Source organism: Lissotriton vulgaris, chromosome 9, assembly GCF_964263255.1.
Source record: "Lissotriton vulgaris chromosome 9, aLisVul1.2, whole genome shotgun sequence".
Classification (NCBI taxonomy): Eukaryota; Metazoa; Chordata; class Amphibia; order Caudata; family Salamandridae; genus Lissotriton; species Lissotriton vulgaris.
In genome coordinates, this window is record NC_141697.1 from 135,283,628 (window position 1) to 135,303,124 (window position 19,497).

The 19,497-nt window shown below is 50.5% G+C and overlaps 1 protein-coding gene across 1 annotated transcript in view; it reads left to right on the forward strand.

Annotated features, from left to right (window-relative positions):
* RTF1 (RTF1 homolog, Paf1/RNA polymerase II complex component) overlaps window positions 1-19,497 on the forward strand; it is a 337,563-nt gene that overhangs the window by 264,550 nt on the left and 53,516 nt on the right. Inside the window, exons 14-16 of the mRNA XM_086937201.1 lie at window positions 159-216; window positions 4,682-4,759; window positions 4,962-5,057. Coding sequence (XP_086793327.1) covers window positions 159-216; window positions 4,682-4,759; window positions 4,962-5,057 — 232 coding nt within the window. The remainder of the gene's footprint in view (window positions 1-158; window positions 217-4,681; window positions 4,760-4,961; window positions 5,058-19,497) is intronic.

Consider the following 19,497-nt stretch of genomic DNA (forward strand, 5'->3'; position numbering starts at 1 on the left):
AATACATCGGAAACTGCTCATCTATTGCACATTGTGAAAAACAGTGTTTTGTACTGATATTAGAACCAAGATAAAAGTTTACATTCTTAATGGTGAAAGAACATCCTCTCGCAATAGTTTGTTGTCCGCTCTTCTTCACTGTTTTTCTTTCTTCACAGTTACATAAATCAGAGGAATCGGTCCTGGAATATTAAAGAGTCTGAAAAGGCATTGGTGGTAAGTGCTCATTCGAAGATCGCTATATGTTGATGATTTTTTCAGCATGATGAGTAACTACAAACTATCAGTATGAGAACCTGAATCCACTCATCTTTCATCTGCTATTAAACTCACTTTTCAAAAACGTAAAACATATTGAAAAGATATCTGGTCCAGCTCAGTGATTGGTTTCCATGGGTAATGTATAATTGACAGATCATCTCACTTCATCCAACTTCAGAGTGGATATTAATATTTTCTTTTGAATGTATGACGTTACAGTCATGGCTTTTTTCATGAATGCCTTTAACCTGCTGGCAATATCATTTTTAGGATGCATTGTAACCACACACAGGGCTTAACCACTCGTGCCTTACCGTGCAGTGGTATGGGACGATATTCTCTCTCACACACACACACACACACACACACACACACACACACACACACACACACACACACACACACACACGCACAACCCATAAAACTAAACTTTTATTTTATTTATATTTTTTTTAATGCATTTTAATTTATTGGTGGGCGGCAGCATCCTCTCCTTTTTAGGTTGAGCCTAGAGCAGCTCATGCGCTCCTTGCTCGACTTTTAGTAAGGGGTAAAAAAAAAGAGCTCCCAGATGCTGCCATGGCCGGCCTAGAGCTTGAGTGCATGTGCGCGGGCTCGTGCTTGAACACTTTTCGCCGTTTCCTGGCTGTTTTCTGTGCAACGCTCATTCTTTCATTACTGGTCACTTTTATGTATGTGCATTTATTAGTCTTTCTTTGCTACTTCACTGTGCATTACCCCTTCCTTTTAATTCCTTCTTTGCTGCTTTTCTGTGCGTTTCTCATTCTCTTTCTGTCACTTTCATGTGCTTTTTTTCATTCTTCCGCAATCTTTCTTTGCTGCTTTTGGAGCTCTGTGCCGATCTGCTGGGCATCTGCCACTCTTTCTCATTCATTCTTTGCTGATCTTCTGTGCTTTTGCCTTTCATTCTTTAACATTTTTCTCTGCCCTTTTTACTCAATCCTTGCTGCTTTTGACTTCTTTTAGTCATGGCTCTTCTCTTCGAGTTTCGAACTCAATTGCCCTCTTAACTCCTTCTTCATTTTACTCACTCTTTTGCTCTTCTTCCTGCCCTTTTCCTGAATTTGAGACCTTCCCTGCTTCCTCTCCAATGCCGCACTCCCTTCTCTGTTTCCGCCAGTTACTAAGCCCAACCCATTGCCCCAGAGACCCCCGCTCCTAATTCATGTCCGCCGCAGCTTGGATGCAAATGCCCGTATGCGCCCCTCCCGTGCCCAGCGCCAGCCCACTTGCTTTCGCTCCCGTCACTGCTACGTCTCTTCTTCTCTCTCCTCACCCTGAACCTTGAATGCTCCTTCCAGGGCTGCTGGTACGCCTCAGTAGTCGACTGCGAAGGTGCCTTCCCCTGTTCCACCGGACACTTTTCCTGCACCTTCCCACACCTTCACACCACCCTCACATGCACCGCACACAACACTCACCTCTCCCTCGGCCACGCATACCTACACACCTCTCCCCACGCCTCCCTGTTCTGCATACCTGTAACGTCCCTAAATATAATATTTAGGGGCACCCTGCACCTTCCTTCCTTCTTTCCTTATATTCAGCAACGACAAGCCGTGCAAAGCTAACAAGGGGAGGACCCCACTGACTTGGCTCCAGCTCTACAGGCCTGTCTCCCCACCAGCCTGTTCCTGCTAAACCCTGGCGTGTACCAGGCCAAAAACCCTGCAGGACCTGCCTGCATTCATTTATCAAGCTGTTTCTCCCGTGAACCATGGCCATGTTGTAACTGCAGCTTCTGGTGCTAGCCAGAAATCGTGAATCCAGCGCACACTGCACCCACCTTGAGTGAACACACACCACGAGGAGGTCCCCCCGGCGATTCTGACCCGTGATCTGGCGACCCCTGACCTACCTCGACACCTGTAGCCTCAATCCAGAACACCCCCAACCCACCTCGACCCGAGCGGGTAAGAAAATCCGACGTCCAAAGGCACCCCTGCACCTGACGCCCCATGGCCTTGTGTGCCCAACTCAGCGGTGCCTAACCATCCCTCTACATCCCAACTTACTCCTCGAAGTGGTGGTCACTCCTGGAAGATCCTCGTCCCCAAGCCTGTAGTGTTTCTTTGTCCCTGGAGACTCTCCATTGAAATCAACAGGGCACCTGACCTCAAAACAGCACCCTGCACCCGGCTACCGTAGTGCTGCTGAGGGTGCCCCTTTGGTGCTAACTTGGTGCCCCAATGTGCCATGAGCTTAACCCTATGAGCTTTGCTCCCACAACCCTGTGGCCTGCTTGCCAGCCACCACTAACCGGAGCCCCCCTACCCTCCATAGTATAACATTGGGTCTCAACACTCTGCACCCGGCCGCCTGGGTGCAGGTGAGGGTGCAATAACAGTGCATCACTGACCCTGGGAGACCCCCGAGTCTAACCCCAGAACCCTAACTCAAAAGACCGATTACTTACCTCGAAACCGATAACTCATTTTTCCTCATTGGATAACATTGACACTTTTTCTCCCAAAAAGTTTCAAAGTGTCGACTTTTGAAAACTGCAAATATTTCTTTAAAATCCGCCAATTAACTAAAACGCATTTTCTCAACTGTTTTCAGGAAATGTCCCAGTGCTGAGTCCAGGATCCAGCACGGAGTAAGAAAAAATAACGATAACCTAACTTACCTGCTAAGTGAATTTCCTCCCATAGGACTCTGAATCTGCACTCTGAATCTCCACTCTGAATCTGCTCTCTGAATCTGCACTCTGAATCTGCACTCTGAATCTGCACTCTGAATCTGCACTCTGAATCTGCACTCTGAATCTGCACTCTGAATCTGCACTCTGAATCTGCACTCTGAATCTGCACTCTGAATCTGCCCTCTGCCCTCTGCCCTCTGCCCTCTGCCCTCTGCCCTCTGCACTCTGACCTCTGACCTCTGACCTCTGCACTCTGACCTCTGCACTCTGACCTCTGCACTCTGACCTCTGCACTCTGACCTCTGCCTTAAAATCCACTCTCGGTTCCTTTGTTTGCCTGATGTTAGTTACGAAATTTTATTAAAAGGTGAGCAGGAAGTTTCAAAGTGCGACAGCATAAACATTTTTTTTAACTATCAGCTTACGATTCCTACCTTATTTGGAAGTTTATCTACTTGAAATATTCCCTTTGTTCTGTAGTAAGCAGACCGTTTTATTCCTCGTGTTAATACGCATGCAATGTTTGTCCATGCCCAGCGGGTCAGGCAGTGTTCAGTAGCACAATATTGCTGCCTCGTGGCCTTTCGCTGCCGCGGGAAGTGCACAATTAGGCGATGCTGTGATCCCGGGTGCACTTTTCTGGTCGGAAAGTGGAAAGTTAGTGGTTTCACAGTGGGGGTCGGTGCCCTATAATAGGTAACACATGGGAAGCTCTAAATAAATAACTTCATCTAATGAGGCTGTCATTAAATTAAAAAAAGCATGCTCGCCGCTGGGACATTTATCACCGAACAAATTAGTCTGTTTTCGCCTCATAAAAATAGAGAAACCAGCGTGAATTCGGTATACTTTACTCCCATGAAATAAAACACATCCAGCAAAGGACCTAACTCTAAAACGGATATTCACATATATGTACATCATTTCAGTCCTTTTTAATGTCCACAACGCTAAAACGTATAAAATAAACAAGCTTATAGTAACAATGAAAATGCTGCATCGGAAGGCGGGTGCCGGCAATGCCGGACCAGATTCGGGGGCGTTCCCGGCTTTTGGCTGACGTCGCGTGACGTAGCCAAAAGCCAAAAATTCTCGGGAACGCCCCCGAATCTGGTCCGGCATTGACGGACAGGCCCGTCTTCCAATGGCTAGCCTCCATTTATGGTGCTAGCCAATGAAAGACGGAGGCCGTTCCTGTCTCCCGTATACATCTCAATAGGTTTTTGCCTGCGCGAAAAAGATGCGCAGAGCGCATCTTTTCGCCAGTCAAAACCTAAAAATGGCTGTGTTGTAAAGTACCACGTGGTGAAGTACCAAAAAAGGCCTCTGTAGTATTTACTTGCATGGTTACATCTATTGGGAAAAAGACTGCATACCGTTTCTTGAATAGTCAACAGTTCCATGGACAGTTCACCACTTGAGATCTGAATGAACATCTTGAATAGTGATGCCTTCAAATTGCTTTATTGCAAAGTAATTAAAGATTGGAAGGGCAAATATGTATTTCTATAATGTTAATAATAAGCACGCTTGTTGCATTGACGTCTTTTAATTAATGTTGTCCCTCTTGTGTTCTTGTTTGTTTGTGGGTAGTAGAAGAGACAAAATTGGGTACCTTGAACTGAAAGCCCTTGATTGCACTTTTAGTTCAGGATTATAAGACCGAGAGAAGAGCGCTGAAAGAGACTGTTTGAAAGCTGCAAGAACAAATGTACTTTTTTCCATTGGTTACTAAACTGTCTTATTATTTTGCAGGAAGAGAGTAAGAGCATGAAGCACCAACAAATGGATCCTTTTACTCGACGGCAGTGTAAACCGACCATGGTCTCCAATGTATGTTTTGCATCAGCATTTTATAAATGTACGATTAAACGGGGCATGGGCTGAGGGTAGATTCTGGTGTAGTGTTGATTGAATTTTGGTTTGCCTTGGAGCAATAAGCAAACAGAAGTAAAAATGGCACTGCTTGTAAATATTCAGTATGCCCATGGCCAGTGATGTGCAAGATAAGTAAGATTATTTTTTTCCACTGCAGTCTAGGGATCCTGGTGTTCAGGCTGCCATCAGGGCTTCGATCAATGCCAAGTACGGGTTTGTTGGAGCGACAGAAGCTTTAAAAGACAAAGGCCTGGTACGAGATTTTTTTTATTCTAATACAGTGATATGATCTGTAAATTAATAATGTTTCACTTTCAGTGCTAACTACCCATCTTGAGGCTCATTTTTACAGAGATATCTGGCACTATGAAATGGTTTATGTGAGAAAGTGCCCTCATTCTGCATGGTTGCCCCTACTCTTTTTTGAATTGCTGACGTGCTTTGACTGAGTGTGACTTGGGCCAAGGCCTATGTTTTTTCCCCTAAAACTGCATTAAAGCCTAAACCCAATTTGTATCTCAGACCACAAGTAAGCCCCTGGTAAATGGTACCACAGGTACTCAGAACAATGTGACCAGAGGCCTCTAACGGCTGCAGCACTTATTGTGTCACCCTTAGAGGTCCTGTACCTTCACACTCACACACTGCCTTTGCTCTAGCTGGGTGCACTCTACCAGTGGGGAGGGTACAGGTGCATGAGCCATGTACCCCTACATTGTCTAAGTTCATTCTTAGATATTGTAAGTGCAGTGCTGCCATTAAGAGTATATGGTGCTGGGAGTTTGTCATTGCAAACTCCACAGCACCATATTGGCTACACTGAAAACTGACAAGTTTAGTATCAAACTTCTCAGCACATTAAACCCACACTGATACCAGTGTGGGATTTAATGAAAAATGCACACAGAGGGCATCTTAAGGTGCTCCCTGAAAACTAACCTACCACTAGTGTCCAGGCCGGGTGGCTGCTTTCAGCTGCCACCACCAGACTGGTTACTAGACCCCTGGGTTGAGAGCCTGCTGCTCTCTCTAGCCTGAAACAATGCACATCCTGGGACGAGGTGCCAAGCCTCCTCCCCCAGGATTGGCAGGATCCATGAAGGGGAGGCTTCAAAGGATTGCCGCCTTTGTGACTTCCCCAGGCCACTTGCTGCTTTCAGCAACTGGTCCCCACTGGTTCTGACCCCCATTGTGGGTGGGAGAACCAGCTGGAAAAACAAGTGAGGAAGAGAGGTGTGCCCGCCTCTGCCAACTCCACCCTTTAGGTGGGGGAGGCAAGGTGAAGCACAACTCTCTCCCGCCATCTTGCAGATGGGGGGGCTCAGCCAACCAGGGAAAGGCTTATGCCCCCCTCTCACTGTTTTTTGCTTTGTGAATAGTAATGTATTTACTGTAAATATGATAATATAACTATTGGCGTGTTTACCTGTGTAACTATTTAAAAGTATGAAATGATTTTGTGAAAGTGTTGCATAAAGGTATTTTCTAAACAATGTCTATCTAAAATGCATATATTCAATGCACATTCACCTATTGGTATTGTAAAGGAAAATGCCTTTTATAATTGCTGTTTTTTAAACCCATAAATTAAAGGCATTGTCATTTACAATGCCAATAGCTCAAAATCTCGCGAATGCGGGACCTATTGCATTGCCAATGCTTGTCTTGTGTGTATTTGTTTACTGGACTTTTTGAGTTTGCACCTTATACAAAGTCAGTTCTGGAGAAGTACGATCACCTTGTTTGAACTTTTCTAACTTAAATAACATACGCCTAGGATCTGAAAGAGACACGTTAGTGATAGATTCCTTACCTTAGAATATCCCCAGGCGTTAGACTGGATCCGGAAATGTTTGCGTAGTAGTACCCTTGCGCGTTGGTAGGCGTCGTCTGCGGCTCCGCGTCCGTCGTGGGCGTCGTGATGACGTCGTCGGAGTACTAGACGCCGCTTCTGCGTGTTGACGTCAGTTCTTCTTCTTTTTTCCGCACCAGCAGCGCAGATCTGGAAAAAGCAGTACTTTAGTCACTTTTTGACTAGTCTTTTTTGATCATCTTTTCTTGAGTCTTGCGACTCCGGACGGTGCCTAGGGATGCCTTGTTTCAAGCCGTGTGAGGATTGCGACAGTCTGATGTCGGTCACGGACCCTCCCCATCGGTGTCTCCACTGTCTCGGCGTCGACCACGACGACAAGGCCTGCCTCGACTGCCGGGCCCTGACTTCGAAGGCTAGACGGGAGCGGTCCCGCAAGTGGCTCGAACTCCGGCAGTCGGCCCCGCGCCGCGAGAAGTCCTGGTCCCACAGGAGGTCGAGAGACAGGTTGCGGGGTCGGAGCCATCACAGCTCCGAGAGTCGCCATCACTCCTCCGGGTCGAAGTCGTCAGGTAAGCACAAGAAGTCGAAGAGACGTCATCGCTTTTCTGACTCCCCCGGACGCTCGCGCGACGCGGCCGGGGGTTCGGATGACAACGCCCACGCGGCTCCGCAGCCTGCTCCACACCCTCCGGTCCCTGGGCAAGACGCGACGCCGGGGGAGATCGAGCGTTTCCTTATGGTCATGAGGAACCTCTCTTCCCCGACGGGTTCCGCAGTGCCTTCGGGCCCAGCGGACCCGTCTGGGGCCCCTAGCGGGTCGGTTGCTTCGGCACCCAAGCCGCCGGGTGCTTCGGCCCCGGCGCCGCCGGCCCCCTCTGGATCCGCTTCGGGATCCGGGTCGTCGCCAGTTGACCCAACGACCTCACCGGCGCCGGTCCCTCAGGTGTCACCTCCGGTGCCGTCCTCGGGCGGCGCCGTCCCCGATGCCTCCCTTGCTCCGGTTCCGGCGTCGGAACGGCGCCGCTTTCGACGCCGCTTGGGGAGTTTAGCTTCTATGATCCAGCCTCATCGTTTGACAACCCTGACTATCAGGGGATGGGTGAAAATGAGTATTGGGAGGGGTCTGAGGACCCTCTGACCCGAGAGTGTCAGTCTCAAGAGGACTGGACAGGTGGACTTGGGGATGCCAGTGGTCTGGACACATCACCAGACACTGGCTTTGTCTCACCTTCTACCGTGGCTACAGAGGAGGGGGCGACCTAAAGTGTGGTATTGATGAGGGCAGCCAAGGCCTTGGGCTTTGAGCTCCCCGTCGCGGCCGTGAGGACTAACCTCCTCACTGAGGTTCTTAAACCGCAGTCAAGCTCGGCCGAGCCTCTGCTGCCCTTTAATGAGGCCTTAACCGACGTTCTTTTGGGCACTTGGTCCAGGCCCGCTACGGGTTCCCCCGTAGATAGGAACGTGGCCAGACGCAACCGACCGGCCCCGGGCGACCCATGTTTCCTGTCCACCCACCCCACCCTCGAGAGCCTGGTCATCCAGGCATCAAATTCCCAGACCACATTCCCGTCGGCCCCACCAGACCGGGAATCCAAGAGGTATGAGCAGTACGGCAAAAAGGTATTCTCCTCCCTTAGTCTGGAACTGCGGTCTCCCAACACCGCATGCCTCTTGGGCCGCTACACCCACTCTCTGTGGGATACGGTCACGGAATTGCTGCCAGAGTGTCCGTTGGCGGTACGGGCCAAACTCTGCCAATATTTTGCTGCATCCCGGAAGGCCGGGATGCAGCAAAATATTGTATCCGGTGTGGGTTGGATACCACTGACTCACTAGGTAGAGCGATGGCAAAGTAGGTGGCAATTCTTCGCCACGCCTGGTTGAGGTCCGCCAACTTTTCGGCCGATATCCAGAACACACTGATGGACATGCCATTTGATGGCCGTCGCCTTTTTGGCGACAAGGCAGACCATGCGCTTGAGCGCTTTAAGGACTCCAGGGCTACGGCCAAGTCCTTGGGCCTCTCGGCCCCGCACCAGCAAACGGGTGCCTTTCGCTCCTTTCGTGGCCAAGGAAGGGGCGCCCCCACACGTGCTGCCAGCCACGCACCGCAGACTAACATACAGCGCTGTGGCGGCTGTTGAAATCGCCGTGGGGGCGGTCTGGGAGAACGGCGAGGCCAGTCCACACCCTCCCCTGCAGCATCCGCCTCAAAATCCTCCTAGTCCTTGCTTTTCGGCCCATGTGACGCCAGTGGGGGGCAGGGTTCGCCATCACCGCTCCCACTGGCGCACTGTCACGTCGGACAGGTGGGTGCTGCAAATCGTCCGAAGGAGCTACTTCCTCCCCTTCGAGACGACCCTTCAAGCCATGCCACCGCAACACCACGGCGTATCGGGGGATCATTTGCGACTTCTGCAGGAGGAAGTTACGGCCCTCTTGGCCAAGGGGGCCATCGAGCGCGTTCCTGGGCCAGAAGTAGGAGGTGGTTGCTACTCCCACTACTTTCTGATACCCAAGAAGGGCAAAGGGGGCCTACGCCCTATCTTGGACCTACGAAACGTCAACGGCTTCCTCCGGAAAGAGAAGTTCAAAATGCTGACTCTGGCTCAGGTCTTAGCTGCCATGGACCCAGGAGACTGGATGGTAGCGTTGGACTTGCAGGACGCTTATGTTCGAGGCATGTGGGCTGCTGAATTCATATCTGTGCATAGATCGCCGCCTAGTGTTGGGACCGGATGATTGCACATTGTTGTCCTGGAAGAGTCTTCGAAGTATCACGATATAGGTGGCTCCTCCCCTGGACTACAGTGCGCATGGGCATCCACTCCATCCTCAGATTGTTTTTTTCCGCCATTGGGTTCGGATGTATATTTGTTAACTCAAGTTCGGAATCGATAAAAAACGTTATATTTGGCCAAAAGGCCTTAAGTTATCGTCGGTATTATCTTTGCGATCTGTGCCCAGTACTTATTCCAGCTCTATCCTCGAGCCGGACGTCAAGAAGAGCCGCGTGGCTTTTCAGCACCAAGGTCGACGCCAGAGGCCTTATCGACGATCCATTATGGAACGGAGCCCGTTCAAGAGATGTCCCGTTTGCAACTCCAAGTATCCTCACATCGATGTCCACCTGGTGTGCAAGAAGTGCCTGTCTCCGGATCACGATGAAGCCAGCTGTATGGCTTGTTCTCGGTTCTGCTCAAAGAAGACGATTCGCCTTCGACGCGCAGCGCGAAAGGAGGCCCAGCAGACGGCACCTGACCCGGTGAACATCTTCGACGCTGAGGAAGATGAGGGAGTCGAGCAGGAAGTTCAAGAGAACCTGTCTGATCCTGCATCGGAGATCGACTCCAGTTACGACGCAGATGTGGAAATGGTCGATCATGAAGACGTTGTCAACGAGGTAGGAGCGACGATGAGGCCTTTGGGGCCGTGGAAGATAGCTCGAGCGAGGAGCTAGGCCCAACCGTTGGTACGGGGGCCGAGACCAAAACACTCGATAAGGCTCAGGTCGAGGGATCGGCACATGGCCTTACCCGATAGCAAACGCTTGGTTCTACAGCCTCGCCTCGAGGCCCGGCTACGGACATTTCCAACGAGCCATCGGTTGTCCGATCGAAACCAAAAGCATCGGTATCTACAAAACCGAAAGCACCGGAAACTAAATCGAAACCGAAAGTGCGTCTTACTTTGGTCGGATCGAAGGCTTCTGAACCATCGGCACAGACGAAACAGAAGAGTGTTATCGACCCGGGGAGGTCGCTAAAGGGTGTCGAGCCGAAGGCCGGGGCACCGAAGAAAATGGTCAAGGACGTTGACCCGAAGAAGTCGGCGCCGAAGGCCGTGGACACTAACAAGGGACTCGAAACTCAGAACGTTCTCGATCCTAAACGTCGACTCGACAAGGCTAAGAGCAGTAAAGACCTCGACTCCAAGACTAGCAGTGTCTCTAAAGACCCCGTGGAGTCAACACAGCCATCCGCCTCTTTTTCGAAGCAGGTGTCTGACTCGCTGCAACGCATTAAAGAGAAGGCTGTTGCTGTCGGGCCGAAGGCCACTCCACCCCCGAAGCCAGTCAGTAAACCTCCGAAGTCGTCTACACCGATTCAGTTCACACTGCCGCCGAAAGTGGTACCTAAGGTGTTCGCCCCTAAGACGGGCGTTGAAGCGGCCAAAAAGGTGTCTATGTGGCCAAAGCCTACAACTACGGAAGAGGCCACCAAGCATCGACAGCCTCCGCAGGAAGATCAGTCTAGGCAATTCATCGACAATGAGACGGGTAGACTTTCCATTTTCAAGCGAAAGATCGCCCCAGAACAGCCTATGGAGTCCTATAAAATTCCATTGAAGAAAAAGAGGGATTCTGCTATGTCACCTCTTCTTTTTTTTTTTTTTAACCTATACAACCACATGGACAAGACACTGCTCCTATTTCACCCACATACTCAGATGTGGATGTAGGGGATGGTGACAATGTGGATTACAGTTATCCTGTAGACACTGATCCAGAAGATCACACTGAACCCTGGACAGACGCTGTTAACCCAGTGGATCCACAAACTGCTCCAGACAGTCATGTCTAGGCTATTAAACCTCACCTACAGAAGACACGTCTGCGTTTAATGCACTTATTGAGAGGGCAGCAAAAAATCATGATGTCCAGCTCCATGCTGACCCTATTGAAGAGGACTTTTTGTTTGACACCTTCTCAACCTCAGAGAGAACTTCAAAACTCTACCCATGCTAAAAGGTGTCCTAAAACACGCTGGAGACATCTTTAAGGAGACCACAAGGGCAAGGGTAATAAACCCCCGAATTGAGAAAAAATACAAACCAACACCTGTGGACCCTACGTATATCAAGGGACAGTTGCCGTTGGACTCTCAGGTTGTTTCCAATGCCCGCAAAAGAGCGAACTCGCAAACAACGAGTGATGCTCCTCTCCCTGACAAGGAATCTAAAGTGCTAGAAGCATCAGGGAAAAGGGTGGCAGCTCAAGCGGCCAATGTCTGGCGAATCTCCAACACACAGGCACTCTTAGCCAGATATGACAGGGCTCATTATGATACACTCGAGACCCTGTTGCAACACTTGCCAGATGAGTATAAGGAGGCAGTAGAGATGCTCATACAAGAAGGGAAACTTATATCAAACGCATCTATTAAGTGTGCGCTGGACGCAGCAGACACTGCAGCCAGGGTGATTAATACAAGTGTGATGCTAAGAAGACATGCCTGGCTGAGAATCTCCGGCTTCAAGCCCGAGATACAAACCACCATACTCAATCAGCCAGTTAACCCTGATCACTTATTTGGCCCAGAGGTGGACACCACCTTAGAAAAAATTAAGAAGGACACAGAGACTGCAAAGTCTATGGGGGATCTACAGTCGCAGCAGTTCAGGGGTGGTTCCTTTCGTCGCTCCAACAATAGAGGAGCTTCCAGAGGCCAGCTGTCCCAGCAGACACAATACAGTAAAGGAGGCACGCAGACCACCTACAACAAACACAATAGGGGTGGCTATCGTGGAAACAGCACCAAGGGCAGAGGTCGTGTAAACAGCTCCCGATCCTCTGCCACTAACAAACCGTGATGTCTTGTCACTGCCCCCTGACCATACCACAACGATCGGGGGAGACTACAACAGTTCCTGCCGGTCTGGAAATCCATCACTACAGACAGGTGGGTGAGGCAGCTTATCCAGTACGGTTATTGTCTGGAGTTAACATCCACTCCACCCAACATACCCCCAAGACACCGTCCTATGTCCGCAGAGCATTTACAATTATTGCAGCAGGAGGTAGTCGACATGCTGCAAAAAGGAGCCATAGAGCTCGTGCCTGTGGAACAAAAAGGTACAGGGGTGTACTCACTGTACTTGTTGATCCCAAAAAAGGACGGGTCCCTCAGACCCATACTGGACCTCAGGCCCCCAAACCAGTACATTCTATCAGAACACTTTCACATGCTCACATTACAGCAGGTTCTACCGTTACTCAGTCAGGGAGATTTCCTCGCAACACTAGATCTGAAGGATGCATATTTCCATATACCGCTACACCCGTCACACAGAAAATATCTCCGATTTACCATTCAGGATCAGCATTATCAGTTCAAGGTCCTCCCTTTCGGAGTGCCGACCGCACCCAGGGTGTTTACCAAGTGCTTGGCGACAGTGGCTGCACACCTACGGAGACAGAAGTTTCACGTCTACCCTTATCTGGACGACTGGCTTATCCAGGCAAAGTCGGCCCAGCAATGTGCCGCCCACCTGACCCACACCATTCACCTTCTTCACGATCTGGGATTTTCACTGAATTATTCAAAGCCCCATCTTCAGCCCAACCACGTACGTCAGTACTTGGACGCGAAAATAAACACTCTGGCATCCAAAGCACAGCCAAATTCAATGAGGATTAACAGCATGCAATTGCTGATACGGAAATTCAAACCGCAACACTCGCTTCCAGCACGAGTGTTCATGCAGTTGATAGGCATGATGAACTCCTGCATCTTCATATCCCGCACGCGAGACTACACATGCGTCCGCTTCAGGAGTGCTTAACACGTCAGTGGAATCAGGCTCACAGACTATTGAAAGACCTAGTGTTGGTGACCGGTCGCGCATACAACTCTCTGCATTGGTGGAATCCACAAAACCTTTGCAGGGGCCGACCGTTCCAGGAGCCTGTGCCACAGATTATTCTGACGACGGACGCATCTCTCCAGGGATGGGGAGCTCATGTACTCCACTACACAGTGCAGGAACTATGGACAGCACAGCAGAAGAAGATGCACATCAACCTTCTGGAACTGATGGCTATCTTCATGGCAATGAAAGCATTCAAGGTACATTTGTGCAACAAGGTTGTGTTGATCCGGACGGACAACATGACGGCCATGTACTACATACAGAAGCAGGGAGGTACACACTCTTCACAATTATCTCATCTGGCTCAGAGCATGTGGAAGTGGGCCATTCAGAGAAACATCTTCCTCATGGCAGAACACCTCCCAGGCAGGGACAATCAGATGGCGGACCTGCTCAGCAGGCACAGCCACCAGATGGGAGATGCATCCATCAGTACTTCTCCCGTCCTTCCAGCAGTGGGGTCATCCAGAGATAGACCTCTTCGCCACAAGGGAAAACGCAAAATGCCAAAGCTTTGCCGCCAGGTTCCCACACCCACAGTCGCAGGGAAATGCGATATGGATGAACTGGTCAGGCATATTTGCGTACGCTTTTCCCCCAGCGCCACTAATACCGCTAGTGGCATGCAAGCTGAAGCAACACTCGATGACTCTCATCCTGGTTACTCCAACGTGGGCACGCCAACCATGGTACACCACGTTTCTAGATTTCTCCGTGGTACCGCATCAAAGGCTGCACCTCACGCCCAGGCTTTTGACGCAGAGCCATGGCGACATTCAGCATCCAGATCCGCAACAGCTCAACCTGGCGATCTGGCTCCTGAGGTCTTAGAATTTGGCTACCTCAACCTGCCTCCTGACTGTATGGATATCATAAGGGAGGCAAGAAAGCCCACCACTAGAGCATGTTATGCGGCAAAATGGAAGCGGTTTGTCATTTATTGTGCCAACAAAAACATTAATCCGCTAGATGCATCTACTCACAACATCATCTGTTATCTGTTACATCTATACAAATGCAATCTGGCCTATGCTTCCATTCGTATACATTTATCCGCAATAGCAGCTTATCTCCAAAACAGGCAGCATCTCTCACTTTTCAGAGTGCCTGCCATCAAAACTTTTCTGGAGGGACTCAAACGAGTTATTCCTCCCCGACACCCACCAGCACCTGTATGGAACCTGAATGTGGTCCTCACCAGACTGATGAGCCTCTACACTCATGCGAGATACAATTCTTGACATGGAAAGTGGCTTTTCTAATAGCAATCACATCGCTACGACAAGTTAGTGAACTTCAGGCACTAACTATCCAGGAGTCATTCATACAGATTCACTCCAACAGGGTGGTACAACGCACTAACCCTAAGTTTCTGCCTAAGGTGGTTTCACAGTTCCATATCAATCAAACTATAGAACTGCCAGTGTTCTTCTAGAATCCTGATTCAGTGGCAGAACGAATGCTCCACACACTAGATGTCAAAAGAGCTCTAATGTACTGCATAGATATGACAAAAGATTTTAGGAAAACAAAACAACTGTTTGTTGCCTTTTCACCACAACACAAAGGCAACCCCATTTCCAAAGCAGGTATAGCCAGGTGGATCGGTAAGTGCATACAGATTTGCTATCAAAAGGCTAAGCGCACATTAACAGTTCCCCCGAGAGCCCACTCCACACGAAAGTTGGGGGCCTCCATGGCTTTCCTTGGAAACATTCCTTTAGAGGAAATCTATAGAGCAGCCACATGGTCTACCATACACACATTTACAAAACACTACTGCGTAGATGTGCACACCAAACAGCAGGCAGCTGTAGGGCAGGCTGTTCTAAAAACACTTTTTCAGACTGCTGCAGCTGGCACGGGCGGCCGCCGCTAATAGAGGGACTGCTATATATTCTATGCACAGATAAGAATTCAGCAGCCCACATGCCTCGAACCGAATATGCTACTTACCAGTATGCATCTGTTCTTGGCATGTAGGGCTGCTGACATTCATATCGCCTGCCCTCCTCCCCGGCGCCTGTACCGGCTGCAGCACTCCGAATTACTCTTAGCATGGTCATCACTTACTGTATTACACTACATCTCTGCCACAATGGCTAAAAACAATCTGAGGATGAAGTGGATGCCTATGTGCACTGTAGTCCAGGGGAGGAGCCACCTATCTCGTGATACTTCGAATGCTCTTCCAGGACAACAATGTGCAATCATCCGGACCCAAAACTAGGCGGCGATCTATGCACAGATATGAATGTCAACAGACCTACATGCCAAGAACAGATGCATACTGGTAAGTAGCATATTCGTTCCACATCCCCGTCCTGCCGACCCACCGGCGCTACCTGCGGTTCACCGTAGGCCACAAGCACTTTCAGTTTTCCGTGCTCCCCTTCGGCCTTACCAGCGCCCCACGGGTGTTCACGAAAGTGATGGCGGTGGTCGCAGCTCATCTGCGCAGGTTAGGGGTTTCAGTCTTCCCCTACCTCGACGACTGGTTGTTGAAGGCGGGCTCGCCCCAGACAGTCGTCATCCACCTCCAGACGACGGCAGACCTCTTGCACCAGCTGGGGTTCTCCATCAATGTGCCGAAGTCACACCTGTGTCCCTCTCAGAAGCTCCTTTTCATCGGAGCGGTTCTCGACTCAGCGCACTTTCGGGTTTACCCACCCGAACAGCGGGTTCGGGATATACAGGCTCTGATTCCAATCTTTCAGCCTTTATCCCGAGTTTCGGTCAGGTTGACGCTGCGGCTTCTGGGGCTGATTGCTTCCTGCATCTTTCTGGTGCATCACGCCCGTTGGCGGATGCAGGCTCTGCAGTAGGACCTGAAGTTTTAGTGGGCCCAGCATCAGGGCAACCTGTCCGACCATGTCCTGATCTCGGAGGGCACTGCGAGACCGCTGCAGTGGTGGCTCATGGACCGCGATTGGGTCAGCGGCAGATCCCTCTCCCTTCCCCAACCGGAGCACGTAGTTGTGACTGACGCGTCCGTCCAGGGCTGGGGAGGCCACATGGAAGAGGCGAAGATCAGAGGCCTCTCGTCTCCGGCGGAGTCCCGGCTCCATATCAACCTTTTGGAGCTGCGGGCGATTCGTCTAGCACTGAAGGCATTCCTCCCCTCTGTCCGGGGGAGTGTAGTGCATGTGTTCACGGACAACACTACCGCCATGTGGTACTGCAACAAACAAGGCGGGGTGGGGTCGTGGACACTCTGCCAGGAGGCTCTGCGCCTTTGGCAGTGGCTGGAACATCAGGGTGTGACCCTGGTGGTTCAACACCTGGCAGGTTCTCTGAACGCCAGGGCGGACGAACTCAGCCGCCGGTGCATGATGGATAACGAATGGCGTGTGAACTCGGACGTGGCGCAAAGCCTCTCAGCTGTGGGGAGAGCCTTGGTTAGATCTATTCGCCACTGAAGAGAACGCGCAATGTCATCAGTTCTGCGCGTTGGAATTTCCAAGGCGGCACTCGCTCGGAGACTCTTTTCGTCGCGAGTGGAGTTGCGGTCTGTTAAACGCCTTTCCGCCTATATCACTTCTGCCTAGAGTGCTGAAGAAGATCAGACTCGACCGGGCCCAAGTTATCCTTGTGGCTCCGGACTGGACACGAAGATACTGGTATCCCGAGCTACTCTGTATGTCAGTCGATCCCCCGGTTCGTCTGCCTCTTCAGGAGGAACTTCTGTCGCAGCAGCAGGGGACGGTCCTCCACCCGAACCTGTCCATTCTCCACCTCCATGCTTTGAGATTGAGCGGCAACAGTTGAGGCCATTTGACTTGCCTCCTGAAGTCTGTAACCTCATTCTGGCAGCCAGGCGTCCCTCCACAAAGTCGGTATACGCCTGCAGGTGGAACAGATTTGTGGCATGGTGCACAGCAAAGGCTGTGGATCCTCTCTCTGCCCCTCTTTCTGAGGTTCTTCTCTTCCTCCTTTCTCTTGCCCATCAGGGCTCTGCTCTGGGCACTATCAAGGGCTACCTTTCTGCCCTTTTCAGCCCTTCTTTGTTCAAGTCCCCTGTTAATCGATTCCTGAAGGGCATCATACACACGTTTCCACCTGTTCCCTTTGTGTTGCCTCAGTGGGACTTGAACCTGGTTCTTACTTTTCTGATGTGCGCTCCGTTTGAGCCACTTCACAACTGTCCTATCCGCCTTCTTACTCTGAAGACTGCTTTCCTGGTTGCCATCACCTCTGCCCGGAGAGTGAGTGAGCTTCAGGCTCTATGTTCTAAACCTCCTTTCCTTTCGGTCCATCCGTACAAGGTTGTGTTGCGGATACGGCCCTCTTTCCTGGCCAAGGTAGTCACAGCCTTCCACATCGGGCAGTCCATCACCTTGCCCACCTTCTTTCCGCCTCCGCATCCCTCGAAAAAGGAAGAGAGGCTCCACCGTCTGGACTCTCTTACTATCTGGATCGCACACGCCAGTTCCGGGTGGATGACCAACTCTTTGTTGGTTACGTGGGCGCTAAGAAGGGGAAGGCGGTGCACAAGCAGACCATCTCGCGGTGGATCTTCTTGTGTATCAGGCGTGTTACTCCTTGGCTAAGAAGGAACCCCCTGTTGGGCTGAGGGCTCATTCCACTCGAGCCACGGCTACTACTACTGCCTTAGGCAGAGGAGTGCCCTTGCAGGACATTTGCCAGGCAGCTACGTGGGCTTAGCTGCACACGTTTGCAAGACACTATTGCCTGGACAGTCAAGTCCGGAGGGATGGCTTCTATGGCCGTTCCGTCCTCCAGGACTTTCTGGTGTGATTATTGGTTCGCAGACCCACCACCAGGGCTGGTATTGCTGGGGTATCTATTCTGAGGTAAGAAATCTATCACTAACGTGTCTCTTTCAGATGCACAAGTTACTACTTGTGTAACGATTTATCTGTAAGAGACATTATTTAGTGATAGATTCCTTACCGACCCACCCATCCTCCCCGTTCTGCGAACAGATATCTAGGGTTAAGGTCATCCCCTTTCAGGGCCCTAGTTTCAATGGCACCAGTGTTGGTTTTTAGCATAGCTCTGCGTTTCTGGCGTGGAAAAGCTGTGTCTTATAACTTGACGTCAGCATGAGGAGGTTTCGTCTAAGTACTCAGACAACGTCATCACGGCGCCCACGACGGACGCGGAGCCGCAGACGACCCCTACCGACGAGCAAGGGTACTGCTACGCAAAAATATGCGGATCCAGTCTGACGCCTGGGGATATTCTAAGGTAAGAAATCTTTTACCAACTAATGTCTCTTACAGTTATATCGTTACACAAGTAGTAACTTGTGCATCAGCAAGTCTCCCCAGCTTCCCTTGAAGGCCACACAAGGTTTATCGGAATTACGGGGTCACTGAGGGACTGTGGCTAACAGCAGATTGAGCAATATGCGGTTTCCTGAGCTTCTGGACAGCTGGCTGCATCAACAACCATCCGGACATTTAAACAGACCATTAATGCTCGGTAGTGTATTCACCCACCGTGGGGGCAAGGCGTCATCAACGTGAATATATGTTTGCTAACAAAGAAGCAATATTAGTTGCAAAAAAGTTAAAGGAAAACCCAATGACACTGCACGTTGAAAACAATATAGCAGTGGAGTCAAAAGGACATGATGCCAATAGAAGCCTGTATTAGGTGGTGGGTCGCCATTAGGGCAACCTGGGTGTTTGCCTCAGAGGTAGAATGTGAAGCAGTGACAGTCAAAGTAAGAATGAACAATGAGCCGCACACTGAATAGGATAGGTAGCCAGCATGGCTTAGGAAAGTGGAGCAGCAACTGCTATACTAAGAGTAGGGAAACCTGCTGGGTTCGAAACCCCCACTTTGTCCATCTGACTCACGAAGAGGGATACAAGATTAGAGCCGAAGACAAATATGGGGGTGGAGTATTACTACATGCAACTATGAATCAGAGAATGGAACTATGTGGCTGGTGCTGCTGGAGGAGGGCCACAGCAGCAGTACTACGCTTCCTAAAAATGGAGGTAGGGTGCGAAGGAACCAACACAACAGACCGAAGCGAAGCACTAAACAAACACAGAAGGTTTGCACCCATATAACAAGTACCTGGCAGCATCGAAGAGGCCCTTCACCCTCCCGGTTCCACCAAGCGAAGGATAATGCTGTGAGATTGCACCTCAGCTGTCCGGGCGCATGCTCAAAGACACGCTGTGCGCCATTCCAAGTGTTGTCCGATAGCAAGCTGATAGACACGCCGTGAGCGTGCACATCGGCCATCTAG